Below are 18,756 nucleotides of genomic sequence, written 5' to 3' on the forward strand. Positions count from 1 at the left end.
TGCAGTCCTCATTATAGTGCCTCCATTGTTATGTTTTGTATAGCTCATAATGTAGGAGAGTAGACAGGACAACAAGGGAAAAACCACCTTTTGAACATGGGAATCGAAACACCCTTAATAATTTCCTTTAAGGAAATTCTCATCTGTTCTTGCTGTTACCTGAGGCAGTAGGGGCAGAGTGAAGCCAGGATATGAAAAGACGTGCAAAATACTGGAAAAGTCACAAAAAGATGACAAAAATGAGGAAAGCTGGGGAAGGCTAACCCAGAAGAGTGTTCATTCCTTCCGAGATAAAGGTAAAAAAGGGAGGCTGCACAGGAGATGGGAATTCAGAAAACCCTGGAGGCACAAGGAGGGGATGACGGACTTGCTGTACCCTGGCATGAGAGCAGAATGAGGGGCTGCTTGCTGCAACACAAAGGCACAAAATTAAGAACCCATAAAATTGCAGTATATTGTTTACACAGTGCACAGCCAGCTGTGCCAAAGGTCACCCAAGCAGCCAGCCTGGCTGAATTCTTAAAATTAAATCAATAATTTTAGGATTATTAATATTTGTATTGTGGTATTAGTATTAATATTTAGGAGCTTTAATATTTGTGTTAGGGCCTAGAGAAGTGGTCTGTGCAGCGGACTCCAAAACTAAACACTTCTAAGATTCAGCTGGACTGTCTTGCCTTGCTTTGCTCAAGAAATGTTGAACCAGATGATCCTTGAGGTCCTTCCCAACACGGTATTCTGTGATTCTATGATTCTATGGATATTTATTACCAAAACAATAAAGAGTCAATGAGCCCTGTGTCTGAAGGAGGAAGCCACCTGACCCCAGGGCTGGGGGGACCTCACCTGCACATGAGTCAGAAGCATTTGAGCATCCTCCCCACTCACACAGATTAAAGCAGCTCCCAGAATTTACGTCTGAGCACAAGTTTTTATGGAAAAAATCTATTTTCCCAAGAGAATTAAATGCATCTAGACAAATTAGCCCCCACTCCAGAGGAGCTAGGGCAAGGCCAACTTTTTAAAAAGTTGAAGGTAATGATTACCTGTCCATGAGTGTCCCCTGGAGGTTTTCCAGGTTCAAACCGTACAGCCAGTCCAAAATCAGCTAGCACAGCTGTCAAGTCGTTCTTCAGCAAGACATTTTTACTCTTGAAGTCCCTATGGACAAGCCAAGAAGTAAGGGTTTATCATGTCATGTGTCTAAGTCACATTGCAGTACATTGTATGTCTATAGGCTTAGCAGCTCCCAGTAAATCAGCTCCTTTCTTCCTTTCTTCCCCAGCTTCCCAACTTGGCCAGTGCTGACAAACTTGGCTTCTCCTCACTGCCCTTGTCCCTAAAGCACAACCAAGCAGCCCTGAGCTCACCAGCACAGAGTCAGCCAAACTCTACAGTGAATTAATAAAATTAATAAAATAAATTAATACAATTAATAAAATAAAATAAATCTGATCTGAAGGGGCTCTTTTGATGAGAGCAAGCTGCATATAAGGCGCCATTTCTTGCTCCAAGTACCAGCTCTGGACCCCCACATCTGGGCCCTTCTCATTCCCAACAACAAAGCCAAGGCAGGTTAAGGGAGTAGATTACTCTTTATCCTAGTAAGGATGTTTGCTCCTATCTACAGGATTAGGTCTTTTTGGAAATCAGCAGATTCTGGTGAGACTCTCTCCAGCCTGATTACATGCTTCAACAGACTTTTGCCATAGTCATCTATTAGCCTTTTGTTGTAATTGCTGGATTGATCTTCCCTGGAGAATTCGGAGGGTTGGAAAGCAAGCAGGGAAGGGGGTGAGGCCACACTCAGACATGCTGTCAGGATCGAGCAGGCAGCTCACAGGCAGTTGTAAGAATCTGCAGCAGAGATGGTGGGTCTGTGCTTAAAGGGGATATTTGTGTCAGGCCTGTGCTGCAGAGGGATCATTTCAGGGCAGCTCAGGTAAATCTGCAGGGGCTGGGAAGGGTGGGGGTTGGAGGAAGATCACACTAAGATGCCTAACCAGTCAAGCCCTGTTCCCTGGGCTTCCTGCGTTTTCATCTGAAAAGGAATGTTTGGCAATCTAATTAAATTACAGACCTTAGACAGCAGATGGCAATTGTCCTGTATGCTCAGCATTATAATTTCCCTATCATCAATTCTCTCAGTGACCCTGCTGATTGCAGGACATTGCAGGCCTGCACAAAATAATTAATGAGGGCAGATACGATTGTTCTGCACTAGAGAGACCTGTCAAAATTCTTTGTGAAGAGAGGAACTGCTGGACCATAGAGAAGGGGCTGCTCTCTGCAGCCTCGGATGCCAGAATATCAGCCCAAAGCACTGCAAACAAAAATCATCCTGTGCCACCCAGCCCCTGATTCTGAGCTTAAAATATCATAAGAGAGGATTTATCCTTTCTAAGCTAAGCACAGCATGATGGGCATTTCTGGCTTGAGGATTAAGATGGGGTAAGTGGGTGTGAAGTCGGAGGGCATCCTGCAGCCAGTGAACCCCAGCAGAAACCAGCCTCCATCACCTCTAGGACCACAGTACAGCTTTGCAGAACCTCCCAGACATTGGTACCCCTCCACTACACAGAAAAATTGCATTTACCACTGTCATCTCAGAGACTGCCTGCTCCCATGCTACAGCAGTTTCCCCACAGGCTTAGGAAACAGCCATCATCTAACGACATGGATAAACGCCTTTGCTCGCTCAGGATTAGGGGATTATGCCCTCAGGGTGGTACAGATTGTGCAAGAGATTTTTGCAAAGCAGTGGCTCGATGAGGACCACACAGAAATTATCAGACAATCTGCCTGGACGATGTGGTTCCAAGGTGAAACAAGATGTAAACCAGCATTACTGAAGGGGCACGTGCTGCTGTTGCTCACCTGCAGTGCCCTTTGGGCATGCAACAGTTAACTCCTACATCTTGATACACAATGCAGGGATTTCCCTTTGCAATTCCATTTTTTCCCCCTATTTCCATACATTCCCCCATTTTTTTCACACTTTGCTTCCTTCCTTCCACAAACCACCTTGAACTGGCAAGTCTGAGTTGCAATGCAAACGTATCCAGGCCAGGGAGAAGGACCTAATTAATCTAAGCCATGCCAAGGAGAATTCCCATAACGTCATAAGCACCATCCTAAAATGGTCACTGACAAAGAAAAGTGGCATGAAAAGAAGAAATGTTTTTGTTCCATCTAGCACTTCAAACTAGGGAATACAGAGCAAACAGACTATGAGTAACGGGTGAGTTAATTCGATTGAGACACTGGAGATTTTATTTTCAGCTTCCACGTGGGGGCACTTTTGCACCAACAAGTGATTCCATAACCGTAATCCTCCTTGTAGTGCCGGGGGCCAGAGAGGAGTTGGCTGAACCCCTGCCCAGCAGTGACTGGGGAGTTCCACCTGGCAACCCCAGCATCTCCATCCATGTGCACTGTGGGAAGCAGTTCAAAAACATCCCCCACGCCCCCCTCCCCAGATTTAAAATGCATTTAGTGTTCTCTTTCAAAAATAAAATTAAAAGGAGTGGGGTAATCCGAGGAAAATCCCTTGTGTCCTGAAATCCCTCCTCCACTAGGTATGTGCTAAATTCACACAAATGCTGCATTCTCCAGCTTTTATCACTTGCTAAATGGACAGGGACACTAATGAGCACGATCTGTTGCTTTAAAGCCTTTCTATAGCCTTCCTCTGTTCCCCACCCTCAGGAATTTTCATCTATAAACCGCTGCCTTTATTCTACAGGGACAAATGTCAGGGACACAGGGGTCAGCTCCAGGAGCAGCACAAAGGCAGCTGCAGGTTCTTTCAACAGCCCCCAGCTCTTCAAAACTTTCAGGTTTGGGGAGGTAGGGTGTTTTGGGGGCAGGGATACCCTTGCAAAAACAGGGATTATCTTGCCATACATGAAGCCAGGCCTGCCAGAGAGGGTACAAATTGCTGCAGCTGGACGTGGGGTTTAAGTTCCTCCTGGATGAAATGCGGTGGGTGGCGCAGGAGTATGGCCACGGATTACAGCCTGTAAATCCCTTCTGGAAATCTCCTCCATCCTGCCCTACCACGAGCAAACCACTCAGAAGAGATGCTTTAGTCTAGGGCAAGCAGTGTGGGACTTTAGAGAAGGGCTAAATCATGAGGATGGTTTAACCCACTGCTTTCCTGCTGTCCCCACTGTGCTGCCACCCATGTGATTTGAAACGTGTGCTAGGAGGTCTCAGAGGTAGGATGGTGTCTGCTGTGGTGTCTCTCATAAGCACCCTGGCATGATTTGGGCCTTAAAAAACTACAGGGAAAAATAACTAGCAGCCATTTCCTGCATTTCCACAGTTTCTCCACTTTTTACCTTTTTTTTAACGTTTTTTACAGATCAAAAGCTCTGTGGGAAGACACGCAGTGGAGTTATCAGTCTAAAAGATGGAAAAACAGGGTCCAACTCCTGGTATGGCCATAGAAATACATGGATTATAATGTGTTGGTATTATCAAGCAAAGTCCTTTCAAAGAGCAGTTCTGCAGTGACCAGTATTCCCTTCCCACCACAAGGGAAGAGTTGATGGAAGAGAGAAGCCTCTGCCCTTCAGACATTTGCCATCAACCACTACCAACTGTGCTATTCCACAGGCAAGACACTTACTTGCCCTTCAGCATTTTATACGTGGTTGAAAAAAATTCTTGTCTTAGCACAGGATTTGCTGGGTTAAAAGGCCTTTACTTCCTAAAAGCACAACCTCCTCCATTCAACAGCATCATTTCAAAGAGGGTGTCAACAAAAGAGGCTTTACCTGTGTGCTATGGCAGGTTTGTGTCCTTCACCTTTGCACCAGGGGACATCTTCATGAAGGTAGGACAAGCCACGGGCCATCGTTTCTGCAACATGGCATAGCTCATTCCAGCTGATAATGTTGCCCTTCAGGTAATCCGTCAGAGAACCCTGCAGAACAGGACACTGTCAGTTCTTAGTCATAGACCCCTATACGTGATAGATGTGCCAACTCATCAGTTTGGAGAATGATTTAGAGAGTGCTTGAGAAATCTGAGCCTTGATTTAACAGGGGGGAAAATCTCTAGTGAAAGTAAAAAGAAGAAATAAAAATCAGAAGCATCCATGAGTTTTTAGCCCTTGACAGCACAGACCTCCTGATGTCTACTTATCTGCCAGGGAAGGGGAGGGAGGTAAGGAAGGGAAATATCATCTTTAACCAGAGCAATTCATCTAACCTAAGCAAGGGGAAAGCCTTCCATGCAAGAAGATAATGCATGGTATCAGCTGGTTGTGGCAATGATTGACTCAGCAGACCTTGGATTTAACAGGGGGATAACACTGCTGGCTCAACCCCAGATTTGCCCATTTGTTTTCAGAGTTAGTCATGCTTTGTAACTAAAGCAATCCATGGAACAGGAGAAGTGCCCCAGGCCCCAAAAGCAGACATGGAGCCCATCTGCAAGGGGCAAGTTGGGTCTGCGAAATCTGCCTCCTGTGATGCTCATCTATGCACATCAAGAGATGTTGACCACCATAGACATGAGCTGTGGCCTTTTGTGCCTTTTTCCCAAGTCCCACCTTTATTAATCCTTGTTTGTGTAGGAAAGCCTTGAAAGCTAAAGGAAGGGCCTTTGAAGCAGGGGAGCAGGAGCACTTTGCTGCCACAGAGCCATGGCCCACCAGGAACGGACTGGATAGATTACAGGGATTATAATCCTGCTCTATCACAACCAGCTCCCTCTCTGCCTTCCCAAAATGTACATGCAATGATACATTACCTTGTCATGGAAAGCTGTGATCAGCCAGAGCTCTGTCTCCAGGTTTGTCCCCCTTTTCTCTGCTGCGATAAATTGCAAAAGGTTTTCATGCTTCATGCCAGGAGTGTTGAAAATCTCCCTCTCACTCTGCCAAGATTGCTTATCCTGAAGCAGGGAGAAATGCACCATCAAAGATCACACTTCCCTTTAAAGCAAACAGCTCCTTCAGTTCAGTCAGAGCAGCTCACACTACTCTTAAAATCATGCTCCAGTGTTAGGATGTGATGTATCCCTTCAAAATGAGCCTGTTTTCCCTAAAGAAGAAAGACTGGAAATTGCTGTCCTTAGTCTGCCCTCTCCAAAATTATCCTCAGCTATTCCTAAAGGACATGTGTGGGGAGTGGAGAGGAAGCCAAACTCAACCTTACTGAGAAATAAGATTTGTCAAGATCTCCTAAGGATACTTGCAAGAATAAAGCCTGTGCATGCAGCACACAGATCAGCCTTGTAGCTGTAATTGTTGCAAATGCAAAATCTAATCTAGGCTCAATTGAATATTTACTAGTAGGTCACAGCTGACTTGGACCGAAGTTGTGCAGATCTCCTTTAGCAACACTATGACAACAAACATGAGGTGGAAAAGTAATGAAGGAGACAGCGGAGGAGCACAAAGATGTTTTAGTCATTTTTCTTTCACTTGACTTTTGATTGCTTTACTCTTTTCATCTGCAATTCCTAGAGAATCAAGCCATGAGTGTTCAAAGGTTTCCTAGAGCAGAAGACAGGAGCTGACAGAAATGCTGCACTGCAATTAGCTTGCACAGCACTGGAGCTCTGCCTTTGGAGGCTGTAAACTGCTCACTAGGTTTGGATCCAGATTTACAACCCACCCAGGCAGGACACAGAAAGCTGGGGCTCTGGCCCTTTTTGTGCACTCTGGACACCGCAGCTGCACCCTGCCTTGCTGGATTTAAACAACACAGGCATTTGCAGGGAAGTTAAAATACCCTGTAGATTTCAGAATGTGCTGGGATTTGCCATTCTTGCAACAAGTACTGCATTTGGAAGCATTTGGTAATGAGATAATGCACGGAGAAGTGTAGGAAGGAAGGGTCCTTGAACTTTTTCCCCCAGCAGAAGAGCTCAAATGCTTCTTTGTTATGGTCTTAAAAACCATAATCTCCATAGGCACTTAGAGCATCTCAGCACTGGTGAGGAAGCCTCTGGCAAGTAAGAACCTAATGCAGTGTCCCTCTCACCTGAATAGGGAAGATTTTCACTGCTACGTAGTCGTTCATCAGCTGAGCCTTCCACACACAGCCAAAGCGTCCCCTGGCCTTGATCTCCAAGAGCTGCAGGGGCTTTAGGCCAACCAGGGGAGAAGGGGGTGGCGGGCCAGGGTCCTGCACAGGAGAAAAAAAACACTGTCACCAGCTGAAGCTGGACTGTACAATAAAGGGAGGGGAGGAATGGAGAGACTGCATGTAGGGAAAGAAGTGTGAAGAAGTGACATTTTATTTAATACAAACTATTTAGATGTACTGTTTGCAGCAAGAACAGCCTGAAATTCCCTCTCTTGCTTGCTCTGTAGGGTATTGGTATAGAAGACATATAACAGTCTACACCTCCAAGTGTCACTTCGTGACACTACTGCCTGCCATGCTCTGGGCAAAACCAGAATTCTCCTGTGTTTTCAAAGCAAAAGTTATTTTGGGCTGTAAAGCACTGATGTCCTCAAGGCTACCTCCTGCCAAAAGTGGGAACCTTTTGATCTTTGTGACCAGACAGCAAACTACATTTAAAACCTCCCAGTGCTCTTCACTACATTAGTATGTTCCACGTCACCCCAGCCATGGGCAGTGAACAGCTCTGTCAGCATCATACAGATCATATCTGTTTAAACTCTGCTTTTGTCCAGGAGAACAACTTAACCCCACAGGATGCGTGGGATTGGAGCTCTGTCCTACCTGCTTTAGATGGTAGGATAACAGAATGGTTTGGGTTGGAAGGGAACCTTAAAGATTATCCAGTTCCAACCCCCCTACCATGGACAGGGACACCTCCCACTAGACCAGGTTGCTCAGAGCCCCATCCAGCCTGGACTTAAACACCTCCAGGGATGGGGCAGTCACAACTTCCCTGAGCAACCTGTGCCAGGGCCTCACCACCCTCACAGGGAAGAATTTTTTCCTACTATCTAATCTAAACCCGTTCTCTTTCAATTTTAATCCATTCCCACTTGTCCTGTGGGAATGCTCTTTACATGCTCTTGTAAAAAGTGCCTCTCCATCTTTCTTGAGGGCTCCCTTCAGATACTGGAAGGCTGCAATTAGGTCACCCCAATGCCTCCTGCATCCATTCTCTGAGGGCTCACAAAACCTGAGCTTCATCAGGGAAAGCATCTTCCCTCCTCCCACAAAACTGGCAGGAACTTTATCATCTCTCAGAATCTCTGATGCTCTACAAAGTTGGCTGAAATCAGGCAATGGATTTGAGAGTTTGGGAGGAAGGGCAGGGTTGTCTAATTCCCTCCCCCAGGTATCTCAGACATGGTGATAACCCCACCTAAACCCATCAGTCCAACACTTCCATGGAGGCCAACTGTGCCACCAACTTCCAAAAACAGAGAAGAAAATTTAGGCCACCTGAAAAGAGTGAAGCAAAAGTGGATGTGAACATACACTGAGCAGCCTCTGTGCCTTTTGCAAGGCCCAAACAAAGGGGAGTGACTCCCTCACCTCAATGATGTCCACGTGGCCGTAGGGAGGCTTCCGGTGCCGGTACATCCAGAAGGCCAGCAGGATGGCCATGGACAGCACGGCAATGGGCAGCAGGGAGTACACCAGGATGTTGAGCAGAGAGGGCGTTGGCGGCGGTGGCTCGTAGATGACTGTGAGGAAAGAGCAGGGTAAGCGAGGGAAAAGGGCCTTCAGGAATGCAGCAGCACTGTCAGCTGCACATCCAGATGCAACCAAACCCCATCTGTCTCTCCATTCCAAAGCTGACAATGCTGGCTGGCATGTCTCATCCCGCCCAACAGTATTCACAAGGCTCCGTGGTTTTCTCCTCTCCGTAGAAGTACTGTCAGTAATGGAGTTACAATTGCCCAAACCACACTTTGCAAGCTGAGCCTCCATCTGACCTTTATTTAAGACAGGTATTTCTTGCTGGGATACATAAAAGCAGAACATTTCCTCCTCTTAACCCTTCCAAATGTATTAAGAGAGCATAAAATCCCTTGCAGCGTTGCTTTACCTTTCACAGTGATTGACAAGTTGTCAGTTTTTAGTAAAATGCTGCCGGAGCCACAATCAAATGCACTATTCCCACAGTAGTTCTTGTTCCAAATTACATCAGTGCAGTTGAGACACAAACAATGGGAATACTAAATGGAGCCATGTTGCTATGTTGGAGACAGGGAAGGAAAAAATAGCAAGACTTGCCAAATTAAACAAAAACCTGTGAGAGAAAGAATATTTGCTACTAGGTTACTACGGGTACGTTAATAACAGGAGATAATATAACCCATGTAAACAACTAAAAACCTATCAGGAAAGCCCAGGAAAATCTGATAAAGGTCTGTTGGAACATCTCAGTAAATGCAGGTAGTTCAAAGTGGTGGAAACCAACCTGAGGAAAAGATTCACCTGCTTTAATAGTTTTTATTGAATGATACTTTAAAAAGTATACACCTAAAAGAATCATCATTTTTCTATTAGCCTCTGAAGAAGGTCCTGCTATTACTTTTCTTCCTTGATGCATATCCACAGACTCTGAAAGCTGACACACACCCTTTCCCTTTCAATCCCCAGACCAACAAAATAGAATCAAATGCAAAAATCCCAGAAGGTATCTGGAGACTTGTGACCTATGAAATTAATGAGGAAGGTGTCAAACACCTTTTAAGAATTTGAGGCTCAATCCATGCTGTATAAATCACTCTGCCCTCTTTCCCTCGTGTGGGATTTTGTTTTGTAACATCCCACAGTGAACTGTCCACCATAAAGAAAACCTAATTCTTACTGATGGTATCCATTGCTTTAGCCACAGAGTGAAACAACCTTAAAAAACTGTTCTTAAAGAACTGTAGCAAAAGAATTTCTGACTTTGTAACCAAAACATCCAGCAATTCAATGTTGGCATGAAGTTGAATCAGAGGAGGTTTAGGACCAACACTTGGAAAAGGTTCTTCACCCAGAGGGTGGTCAGGCACTGGAACAGGCTCCCCAGGGAAGTGGCCACAACACGAAGCTCAGAGCTCAAGCAGCATTTGGACAACACTCCCAGGCACATGGTGTGAATCTTGGGGGTTTCCTGTGCAGGGCCAGGGGTTGGACTCGATGATCCTTGTGAGTTCTTCCCAACTCAAGACATTCTATGTTTCTATGAAAGTCATTGGAAACTGGGTCTAGGGGAAGAGACCCCAACTCCCCGTCCTCCCAGTCACTCACCTTCTGGGCCGGTGACTTCGGGCAAATGGGTAAATTTCTCATTGCAATAGTTGCCCTCGCAGCAGCAGAAAAACACCTGAGGGTTTTCTTCTGTGGCTACGCACTCCTGCCTGTGCCAGGGAGGGACAGACACGGAATGAAGAAGAGAGAAAAACAGCGTCAGCCAACTCCTGCCTCTTGTCCTTGGGAGCCAATCTGCCCCAAACTGTCTTCTCCACACACCTCCTCCTGCGGCTGTGCCACACAGATCAGCAGTCTCCACTTACAGAAAACAACTTGGCACTCAAATACCCCAGTGGATAGCAAGGACCCTTGAAAAAACTGTGAAGGAAACAAATGCTTCCATATGTACTGAGGGCATTAGATGGTGAGTAATAAATAACAGCCGCCGCTGCTAACGGAATGAGGAGAAAAACGACAGAGACGCCTCAGTCCCTGAACAGTGACTTTCCCACAGCCCATATGAATGCTGCCAGGGCACAGAAGCATTTGATCATGCAATTAAAGATTGTGCCATAAAGCACACATGATGAGGGCTGAGCTAATGCTGCTCCCACAGCCTTCAGCATCACCAGCTCTGAGCACTTGAAGGGCACCAGACAGCAGCAGCAACAGCCCTCAAAGTAATGGCTTTATACTGAAAGAGGGCAGGTTTAGGTTGGATATTAGATACAAATTCTTTACTGTGAGGGTGGTGAGGCGCTGGCACAGGTTGCCCAGAGAAGCTGCGGATGACCCATCCCTGGGAGTGTTCCAAGGTTAGGTTGGATAGGACTTGGATCATCCTTGGTCCTGTGGAATGTATCCCTTCCCATGGCAGGGGGTTGAAACTAGATGATCTTTGAAAGTCCCTTCCAACCCTAACCACTCTAGGGTCCTATGATTCTCATTTTGTTTCTGGAGTTTTTAAGTTTAATTTTCAAGTGCCATGTCCTCCATAAAAAGCTTATTTCTGCACAAAAAACCTTTAAGAAAATCAGGTTGCAGCTCTCATTTTCTGCCTTAGCCTCTTATCCGGGTACTGCTACAGCCTTCCCAGCACTGAGATTTCCTTCCACATTCTGCAAGGCCTTAGGGGACTTCCACGGATCAGACCAACTCCACTTCCACACATCCTCCCTCTCCCCACAGATCAATGCCAAAAGAGATGTGCAGTGATTTTTGCAGTACTCTAGCTGTCATTTCTTTCTGTTTCTTAAATGTTGCTTCCCTTCCCTGCCACCTTTTGCTATGCTACACTCTGCTTTAGTTATTAGGCTTGCAGAGCTGCTCTCCGCAGAGAACTGTATCAAACTATTTCCTGAAACCCAGCTAAATTATATGCATAACTTCCTTCCCTCAGCCACTTGGAGGAAGTAGCAAAACAATCATATGCGTTTGACATTATTACTCATTTCTGAACCCAAGCCAAGCCTCCCTTTCTGTGGTATCACTGACATACTGCCACGAGAAGAATGGAAAGGGCTATCTTCAATCCTAGCACTGGGTAGTTTTCAGTGCTTTATTCCCTTTGAGAGAAAAAACTGGCTATAGCAAAACTGTCTCCTCCAAGGTTTCATCCGGGAAGCACTTGGTTTGTTTTTCAGGCTCTCATTTTTTTAAACTTCAAAGCAAAAAAGTGGCCATTTGACTTATTCAAATGAACAAAGATGTTTCAACAAGTTAAACAATGCTTCCAGATGCTTTTTTGTGAAATCAGATAACAAGCCCTTTGGATTTAACAGCATCAGTGTTGGAGCCTTCAATAGAAAACACATCCTTTGCTAAATCTGTTGGTTAAGAAATCAAGCTAATGAGTGAAAACAGCCTGCTCCACATCTGCAATTCATTATCCCTGCCTCTGAGTGAAGCCATCCAGGTATGTATGACATGTTACACTTAGCAAATATTACAAATGAGACAGTGGGAGAGAATGACACATTTTTCTGTGGCAGTGAGGGCACGTTTCAGAGAGGTTCACGTGCTCTGCAGGGAATGTGAACATGACCTCTCCGGCAGGGCTGTGTAAATAAACGAGCGCACACAAGTCGATTTTTAAACACTACCTTTTCCCTATAACCTTAAATGTACATGTGCCACGTTCTTGTTTCCTCAAGATGAAGAATAGAGTAAGGAGCCATCACCCTCAATGTCCCAACCCTTGCACTCCAAAATTTTTCCACATTGCAGCTACAAAGGAGGCAGCACTTGGCACATCCCAGCGTGTGCTGCCTGTGCTCCAAGAGCAGCAGCAGCAGTCAACAGAGCAGGACCATGCCCTGCATCAGGAAGGCAGAACACAGGTGCATTTGCCAAGGCTGCTCCCAGAAACTCGGCATCCAAAGGTGCCAGAGACACAAAGGGCATCAGCACAGCACCACTGATCGAAAAATCAGCATTTTAGCCTTTTTTGCCACCTTGGTATGCGACACTGTCTGCATGAAAATCTGCCAAGGGCACTCAAGGGAAGAGAAAAAATGAAAAGCACTGCATTTAAAGAGGCTTTATTCCTTTATATAATTAAAGCTAACGTTTATTTCAAATGTTGCTTTTGATATTTGTACTGCTTTTTAATTCTCAGAAGGCGTTTTAGCTTTGCCCTGGAATTCGTGGCTTTGAAAAGTCAGGCTGTGGCATACTGAATGCTCAATTCTATGGCTGCAAAAGACTGGTGAGGAGCCCTGGAAACTTTTTACCATTGTAACAGAGCAACACATTATAGCAAAGTTTAAGAACCACTACATCCCTGCAGAGACACTCAGTGACAATACAAGTGTCACTGGATATGAGAGCAAGCACTGAAAGGAGAAATCTGTTTACAGTAAACACTTGTGCTTGGAAGTAGGAAACTACAGTGACCTTCTGTTCTCAGAATAATCAGCATTAAGATGACTAATGGGCCAAGGAGGATTGATTTATTGGGAAAGAATAAAAATTTAACTATATATAGAGCCTGGCTACTCAATTGGCAAGGGAGTAGGTGTGGTAGGAAAGTAACCCTGGAGCTAAAAATAGAACAAAGAGGAGGAACAACTCACAGTTGAGATAAGCCAAAACAACAGGCACAAAAGCAGGGGAAGTGTACAGCACCAAAGGGAGAAAACGCTGCAGCCATTGGACAAATCTCGTCCCACTTTAACCCCACAGCTTAGCGCCTGGTGTTCCTAAAACTTTCGGAAGGAGAAGCTACAAACATGCACAGCTGAGAATTGCACAAAGGTGAGATCAACCTACATCGGTGTTATATCGAGGCAAATCCTTGAATTTTATGTTGCTAATCCTTATTGAAAGGGCTGGGCTGGGCTTGGTTTGTTAATCGTTGGTTTGGGTTTTTTTTAACAAAACCCCTGAGCTTAGAGCTACTGAACACTGTCCTTTTCAACTGCGGAACTTCATAGGGCTGTTTTCTTTAGCTGTAATTCTTTTCCCCCCTGTAGAATTGCATCAAGGGAAGTGAGAAAAGACTAGTTAATTTTCCCAGCTATTTAATGAGGCTGGAGCCTTCGTACTACAATACCTCACTTCTTTTCAGCTCTCTACAGGCAGTGCCACACAAACTCATATTGCTTTTGCTGCCCCACTCTTTCTCCTGGCCCTTCTCTTCACTCAGCCAAAGAACGGTGGAACTTTTTGCCACATCACAAGCGCCAGAATATCTCAACCCCTAACCACCCCATGATGATTCCAAGTTTTCACTTCTATCGCCAAATGCTCCTGGAAGAACATATTGCTCTTCATTTGATGGTACAGGACAGGTTTTTCAATGAATGCTTGAATTATCAAAGCTTTGCTAGGTATGAAAAAAACCAAAACAAAACACAACACAAAACCCCTAAAAGTGCCTTTTGCAGCTTCTATTTAGAAAGTCAAAGCAGGTAAGTGACAATTCTGAGAGCTGCATTAGCAACAGAAGTAATTACAGGGGATGATTTTGCCAATTAACTTGGACTTGCCTTCTTTTCCTCTATGCAAAAAATCACAAGCCTTTGCACTTAGAGGATTGATTAAACCTGTATTTAGATAAACCAGTTGGGCTATTACCTGTCATAGCAGTTGAAGTCATCTAACCAGCAGCCTTTCTTCACCAGCTCGATGGAGCCCGAGTTGTTTCTCCAGGAGGCATAACAGTGGAGCCGCTTGTCCTTCTCCCCCTCACAGCGCTCCACGCCGCTCTGGTTTGTCTTCTCCAGCTCCCAGTTGGCATTGTAGTAGATGCACTCCCTTGTCTCAGCCTCCCCATGGCCTGGTCCTGAAAAAGAAATCAAGCCCCAAGAACATTCAAGTAAAATCAAGAATAAATCTTGGGAAGCATATCTCCACATGGCTGTGTTTTAGGTGATGCATACATTTGATTCCCTGGGAACTGAGCAGCTCAGCAGTGTGAGCTTCAGCACAGATTATTCCTCTCCTCTGGGTTGAGGTGGGGGATGGAGAGGTCAGGTTTGCCTAAGGTCACACAGGAGCTCATGGTGAAGTCAAGAGGCCAGCTGAGAACTTTCCAGATCTCCTCTGCACAATGCTTCAACTTTAGGACCCTAAAAAAGGGGACGCACAAGGCAACACATACCCCGTAATGTCTAACCACAGAAACCTTGATTAGGAAAGACAACCTCCCAGGGTGCTACTTGATGCTTGCTGGGATGTCATGCAGTGGAGTTACTCTCCCTCTCCACCACTACTCTGGGAAACATCACCTAAAAATACAGTTTCTTCCATGGGTAGGATGTAACTGAGAACAGATAATATTCATCCTGCAGAGGAGGGCCAGACCAGTGGCAATTCCTCACTTAGAGCCTGGTTCAGACTTACTTGGGCAAGTCTCCATATGATAAATGCCACGTTTTTAGCTGCAGTTGACACGGCTCCCCGTGCCTCTGCACTCAAACAAGCCCTTCAGCAACAAACTCTGTTCCCCAAAACAAGACTGGCCACCACAAACGGATGCTTGGCCACCACAAACAAAGGAGTCTCCATATCCTGTGGGTCTTTCCTGCTTTAGAACCTTGTACCAAAGGACTATGGAGCTCCTACTGTCCCCAGGGAAACAATTCCCCCATAGCCACCATATGGCAGAACTGAAATACAATTGCAGACACATCCATTAAAACCAGAGTCAAGTAAGGGAGCACTGATATCTGCAGGTGGCCTCCTTTGTCCTAAACCTTAGAAATCTTCTCTTCATCTGGAAATACTCTGTTTTGTGGCATTTTGAGGATTACTTTAAAACAAAATGAAGAATGAAAAAAACACACATCTTGTAAGCAGACAAACACAAAAGGTACTGTGTGCCCTGTACCATGAAGCTGATGATTCTGTAAATCCTGAAATGCCCTGCAGCCATCTCTCTTTGGGATTACCCAACCTAAGGCAAGGTCAGGCCTGGCCATTATTTTGATGGATTGCAATCATGGAAAACGCAGGTATCTCAATAAAATATGTTGACAACTGGGTAGAAAACACAAATAGGTCCCGCAGGATGGTAAAACAAAAGTGCTGTGCTCCCAGAATAGCCAGACCTCTGTGAAGGCTAGAACTAGGTTTCTAGATGGAAAACCACAGTTCTGAATAAGCTAGGGATGATGTGTCTAACCTGCTCCCAATCCCAACACCTGGACTCAGCAGTGGGTCATTTTCATGGCACGGAGCAAACTCATCACACTAAGATGTCTTTGCAGGCTGAAGAGGTGTTCAACCCTTCATAACTCTTTTTAGGAAGACTGCTTGATCTGCATCATGGGAGACTGCAAGGGAGTAGGGGTATGAGAATGTCATAAAGCTGACTTCTGAAACTGGAAATTATATTCAAAGCACACATGAACGAGAGCTCAATTTCAATAGCACCTGCAGGTTTTATCAGCGCTTGCAAAGCTCCATCAGAGTTTTCCTCTGACAAGTTGCTTACAATAATGAAAACAACCTACCAATATCCCTCAACACAGAACAATGTCAATATTGACACTCCTTGTTAAAGCCTTGATATTTGTTCTCTTGATACTTACACCGTATATTTTTAGGGCAGATTAAGCACTTTTGCTAAATACTGGTTAAATCAGCAGGAAAGTAAAAGAGCTTTTTCTTGCGTGTGGGGGTGGAGGGCGATATCTTTTTTACTTACAAAGGAAAGAATGAATATCTTAACTTCACAGAATCATAGAATGGCTTGGGATGGAAAGGACCTTTAAAGGTCATCTAGTCCAATATCCCTACAATGAGCAGGGACATCTTCAACTAGACCAGGTTGCTCAGAGTCCAACCTGACCTTGAATACTTCTACAGCCACCACCTCAGTGGACAACCTGGGCCAGAGTTACACCACTCTCATTGTAAAATGCACCTTCATTGTAACAAGTCTACCATTGTAACACAGCTACCAGCTGGTACCTGACTCCTAATCCTCACTTTTCACCTTCTTCACAACTCCTGCAAATACACTCTGTAATATCATTTTCATCATCCCAAACTGAATATCACTTTTGACCAAGACAGAAATTTTCTCTGCCTCCCCAACTCCACCTCCCAGAAAGCTGGGAGGTTTAATGAACCATTTCGCTGGAAAGCAGCCCCAAAATCTAATCCTAGCTCAGCCACCAGCATGTGCAACCCCAAGCAATATCACATAGGCTGTGTTTTCTCCACCTGCAACAATGGTCAATGCAATGCACAGAGCTGCGGTGAGATTCGATATTTCCACTGTGCTTTGGAAAGGGAACGTTGAAAAGATGTGAAGCAGGAGCTGTATCGGATGTGGGACCAGCAAACCGAGGCTGCTAAATCCTGTGTTGAGCCCAGGCTCCCTTCCCCCAAGACAGTTGTCTTTTCTGGAACAAGTTTCAGCTGAAGACTAAGAGCTGCTTGCAAACACGCAAACCCAACTCTGCAAACAGCAACCGCGCCAGGAAAAAGGCCTTTCCCAGTTTTCCCCCCGCTGTCAAAGTTTAGATGATTTGAATAAAAGCGTGCATAAAGTTTTGGATGACTAAATAGATATATGCTTTCTTTATAACAGCTCCTAAGGATGCTTGCATTAAGAAGACACTTTAAAAACCTGCGTGTTTGTTATCTGCTTTCAGATCTCTTTAAAAGCCATTTGGTAGGATCCTCACCCCGCTGGGTGCTCACAACTGCAAGAAACCCTTCTGTTTGTACCCAAGATGGTCTCAGCAGGAAGGGGCACGTCTCCAGGCCTGGGTATTAATTTACCTGCTGCTTTAGCTCATCAAGAAACACTCACACCTTGCTCTATAATGGATCACGCAGAGACCAGAGTTTGCAGCTAACTGCCTGTTCTGCACTCTCTTCGGTAAAACCCTCACTGAACAGAGGGAGGGGGAGTCAAAACAGGGGCTTTTCCCTTTGAGGGAGAAAGGTGGTGACTAAGAGAAGGAAATCTGAGCTTTGCTCCTGCATCCCCAGGGAGCCAGGTAGTTTTTCCTCCCTCCTCTTCTCACCCTGGGCAATGGATACTCCCAAGGCCACTGTACGTCTGTAAAACACACTGAGCTGGACATTAGGTAATGGTTTTAAACTAAAAAAATATTTGGATTTGATATAAGGAAGAAATATTTTTCTCAATGAGGGTGATAAAACACTGGGACAGGTTGCCCAGGGAGGTGGTAGATATCTCATCTGTGGAAACATTTATGGTCAGGTTGGACAGAGCTCTGAGCAACTTGATGTAGTTGAAGATGTCCCTGCTTGCTGCAGGGGAGTTGGACTAAATGCGCTTTAAAGGTCCCTGCCAGCACAAACTATTCTTCCAAGTGACAAAGGCATGGATAACCATGTCCTGCTTCTCATTTCAAGTTGCAAGAAGAATCAGAGGGTATTCCCCAAAATATGTGCAGGAAGAGCTTGTCTCCTTTCACACAGCTGATGCATCAGCACAAGGACTTGACTGGGCTCCCCTGTGCCCCCAGCAGTACAACCTGGTCCAAGAGAAGTGTTGCACCAAACTTGAGGATCTAACTGGAGGGACACCATTAATTTTGGCTAAAAGAGCTTTTCCTGAAACAAGTCTTTCAGTGCAGTTACAAACCACAGCCTGAGACAGACTAAAGGGGCTGTGTCCCCACAGTCCTGCTCTCCCCCTCCTCACAATGCTCTAGTCATCTGCCTCATAGCAGCCTTGGTACATAGGAAAGCTCCTGAGCTCCTTCATTTGGTGGCACTGCCTGGTAATATCCTGCTCATGCAGGATGGAAAATAAAAATCCCAGAGAACTGCCCAGCTTTTGGCAGACAATCAATGGGACTTGGGTGCAATGAGATATAAAACCTTTGCTAAGCAAGTGTTTGAAGATTGCTGTTGGAACCTGGTCTCATTCATTTGGCTCCCATTCCTCTCCTGCCTAAGCCTATTCCACCAAATGCAAAATTTGGGAAAAAAAGTTGCAAAGCAGAGGCATGGATGTGGGGCAGGAGCATGGACATGGGGCAGAAGCGCAGCATCCCCAGCACTGCATCCCACTGTCAGCCCCAGCTCTCTCCATGGAAAAGAGCCTCGTGTCAGCAGCCAGGCAAAAACAATCAGCGTTTTAATACCACAATCCATGAATACTTGTTTAAGCAATAAAGCCTGAAGTCCTGTT

General features: G+C 45.4%; 1 protein-coding gene across 2 annotated transcripts in view; it reads right to left on the minus strand.

Moving 5' to 3' along the window:
* ACVR2B (activin A receptor type 2B) overlaps positions 1-18,756 on the minus strand; it is a 104,769-nt gene that overhangs the window by 14,061 nt on the left and 71,952 nt on the right. For both annotated transcript variants that reach the window (XM_039549469.1, XM_019283246.3), the window contains exons 2-8: positions 14,211-14,418; positions 10,191-10,300; positions 8,478-8,629; positions 6,999-7,142; positions 5,761-5,904; positions 4,782-4,930; positions 1,047-1,161 (exon numbers count right to left, since the gene is read on the minus strand). In XM_039549469.1, coding sequence (XP_039405403.1) covers positions 1,047-1,161; positions 4,782-4,930; positions 5,761-5,904; positions 6,999-7,142; positions 8,478-8,629; positions 10,191-10,300; positions 14,211-14,418 — 1,022 coding nt within the window. The remainder of the gene's footprint in view (positions 1-1,046; positions 1,162-4,781; positions 4,931-5,760; positions 5,905-6,998; positions 7,143-8,477; positions 8,630-10,190; positions 10,301-14,210; positions 14,419-18,756) is intronic.

Source organism: Corvus cornix, chromosome 2 (assembly GCF_000738735.6).
Source record: "Corvus cornix cornix isolate S_Up_H32 chromosome 2, ASM73873v5, whole genome shotgun sequence".
NCBI classification, from domain to species: domain Eukaryota; kingdom Metazoa; phylum Chordata; class Aves; order Passeriformes; family Corvidae; genus Corvus; species Corvus cornix.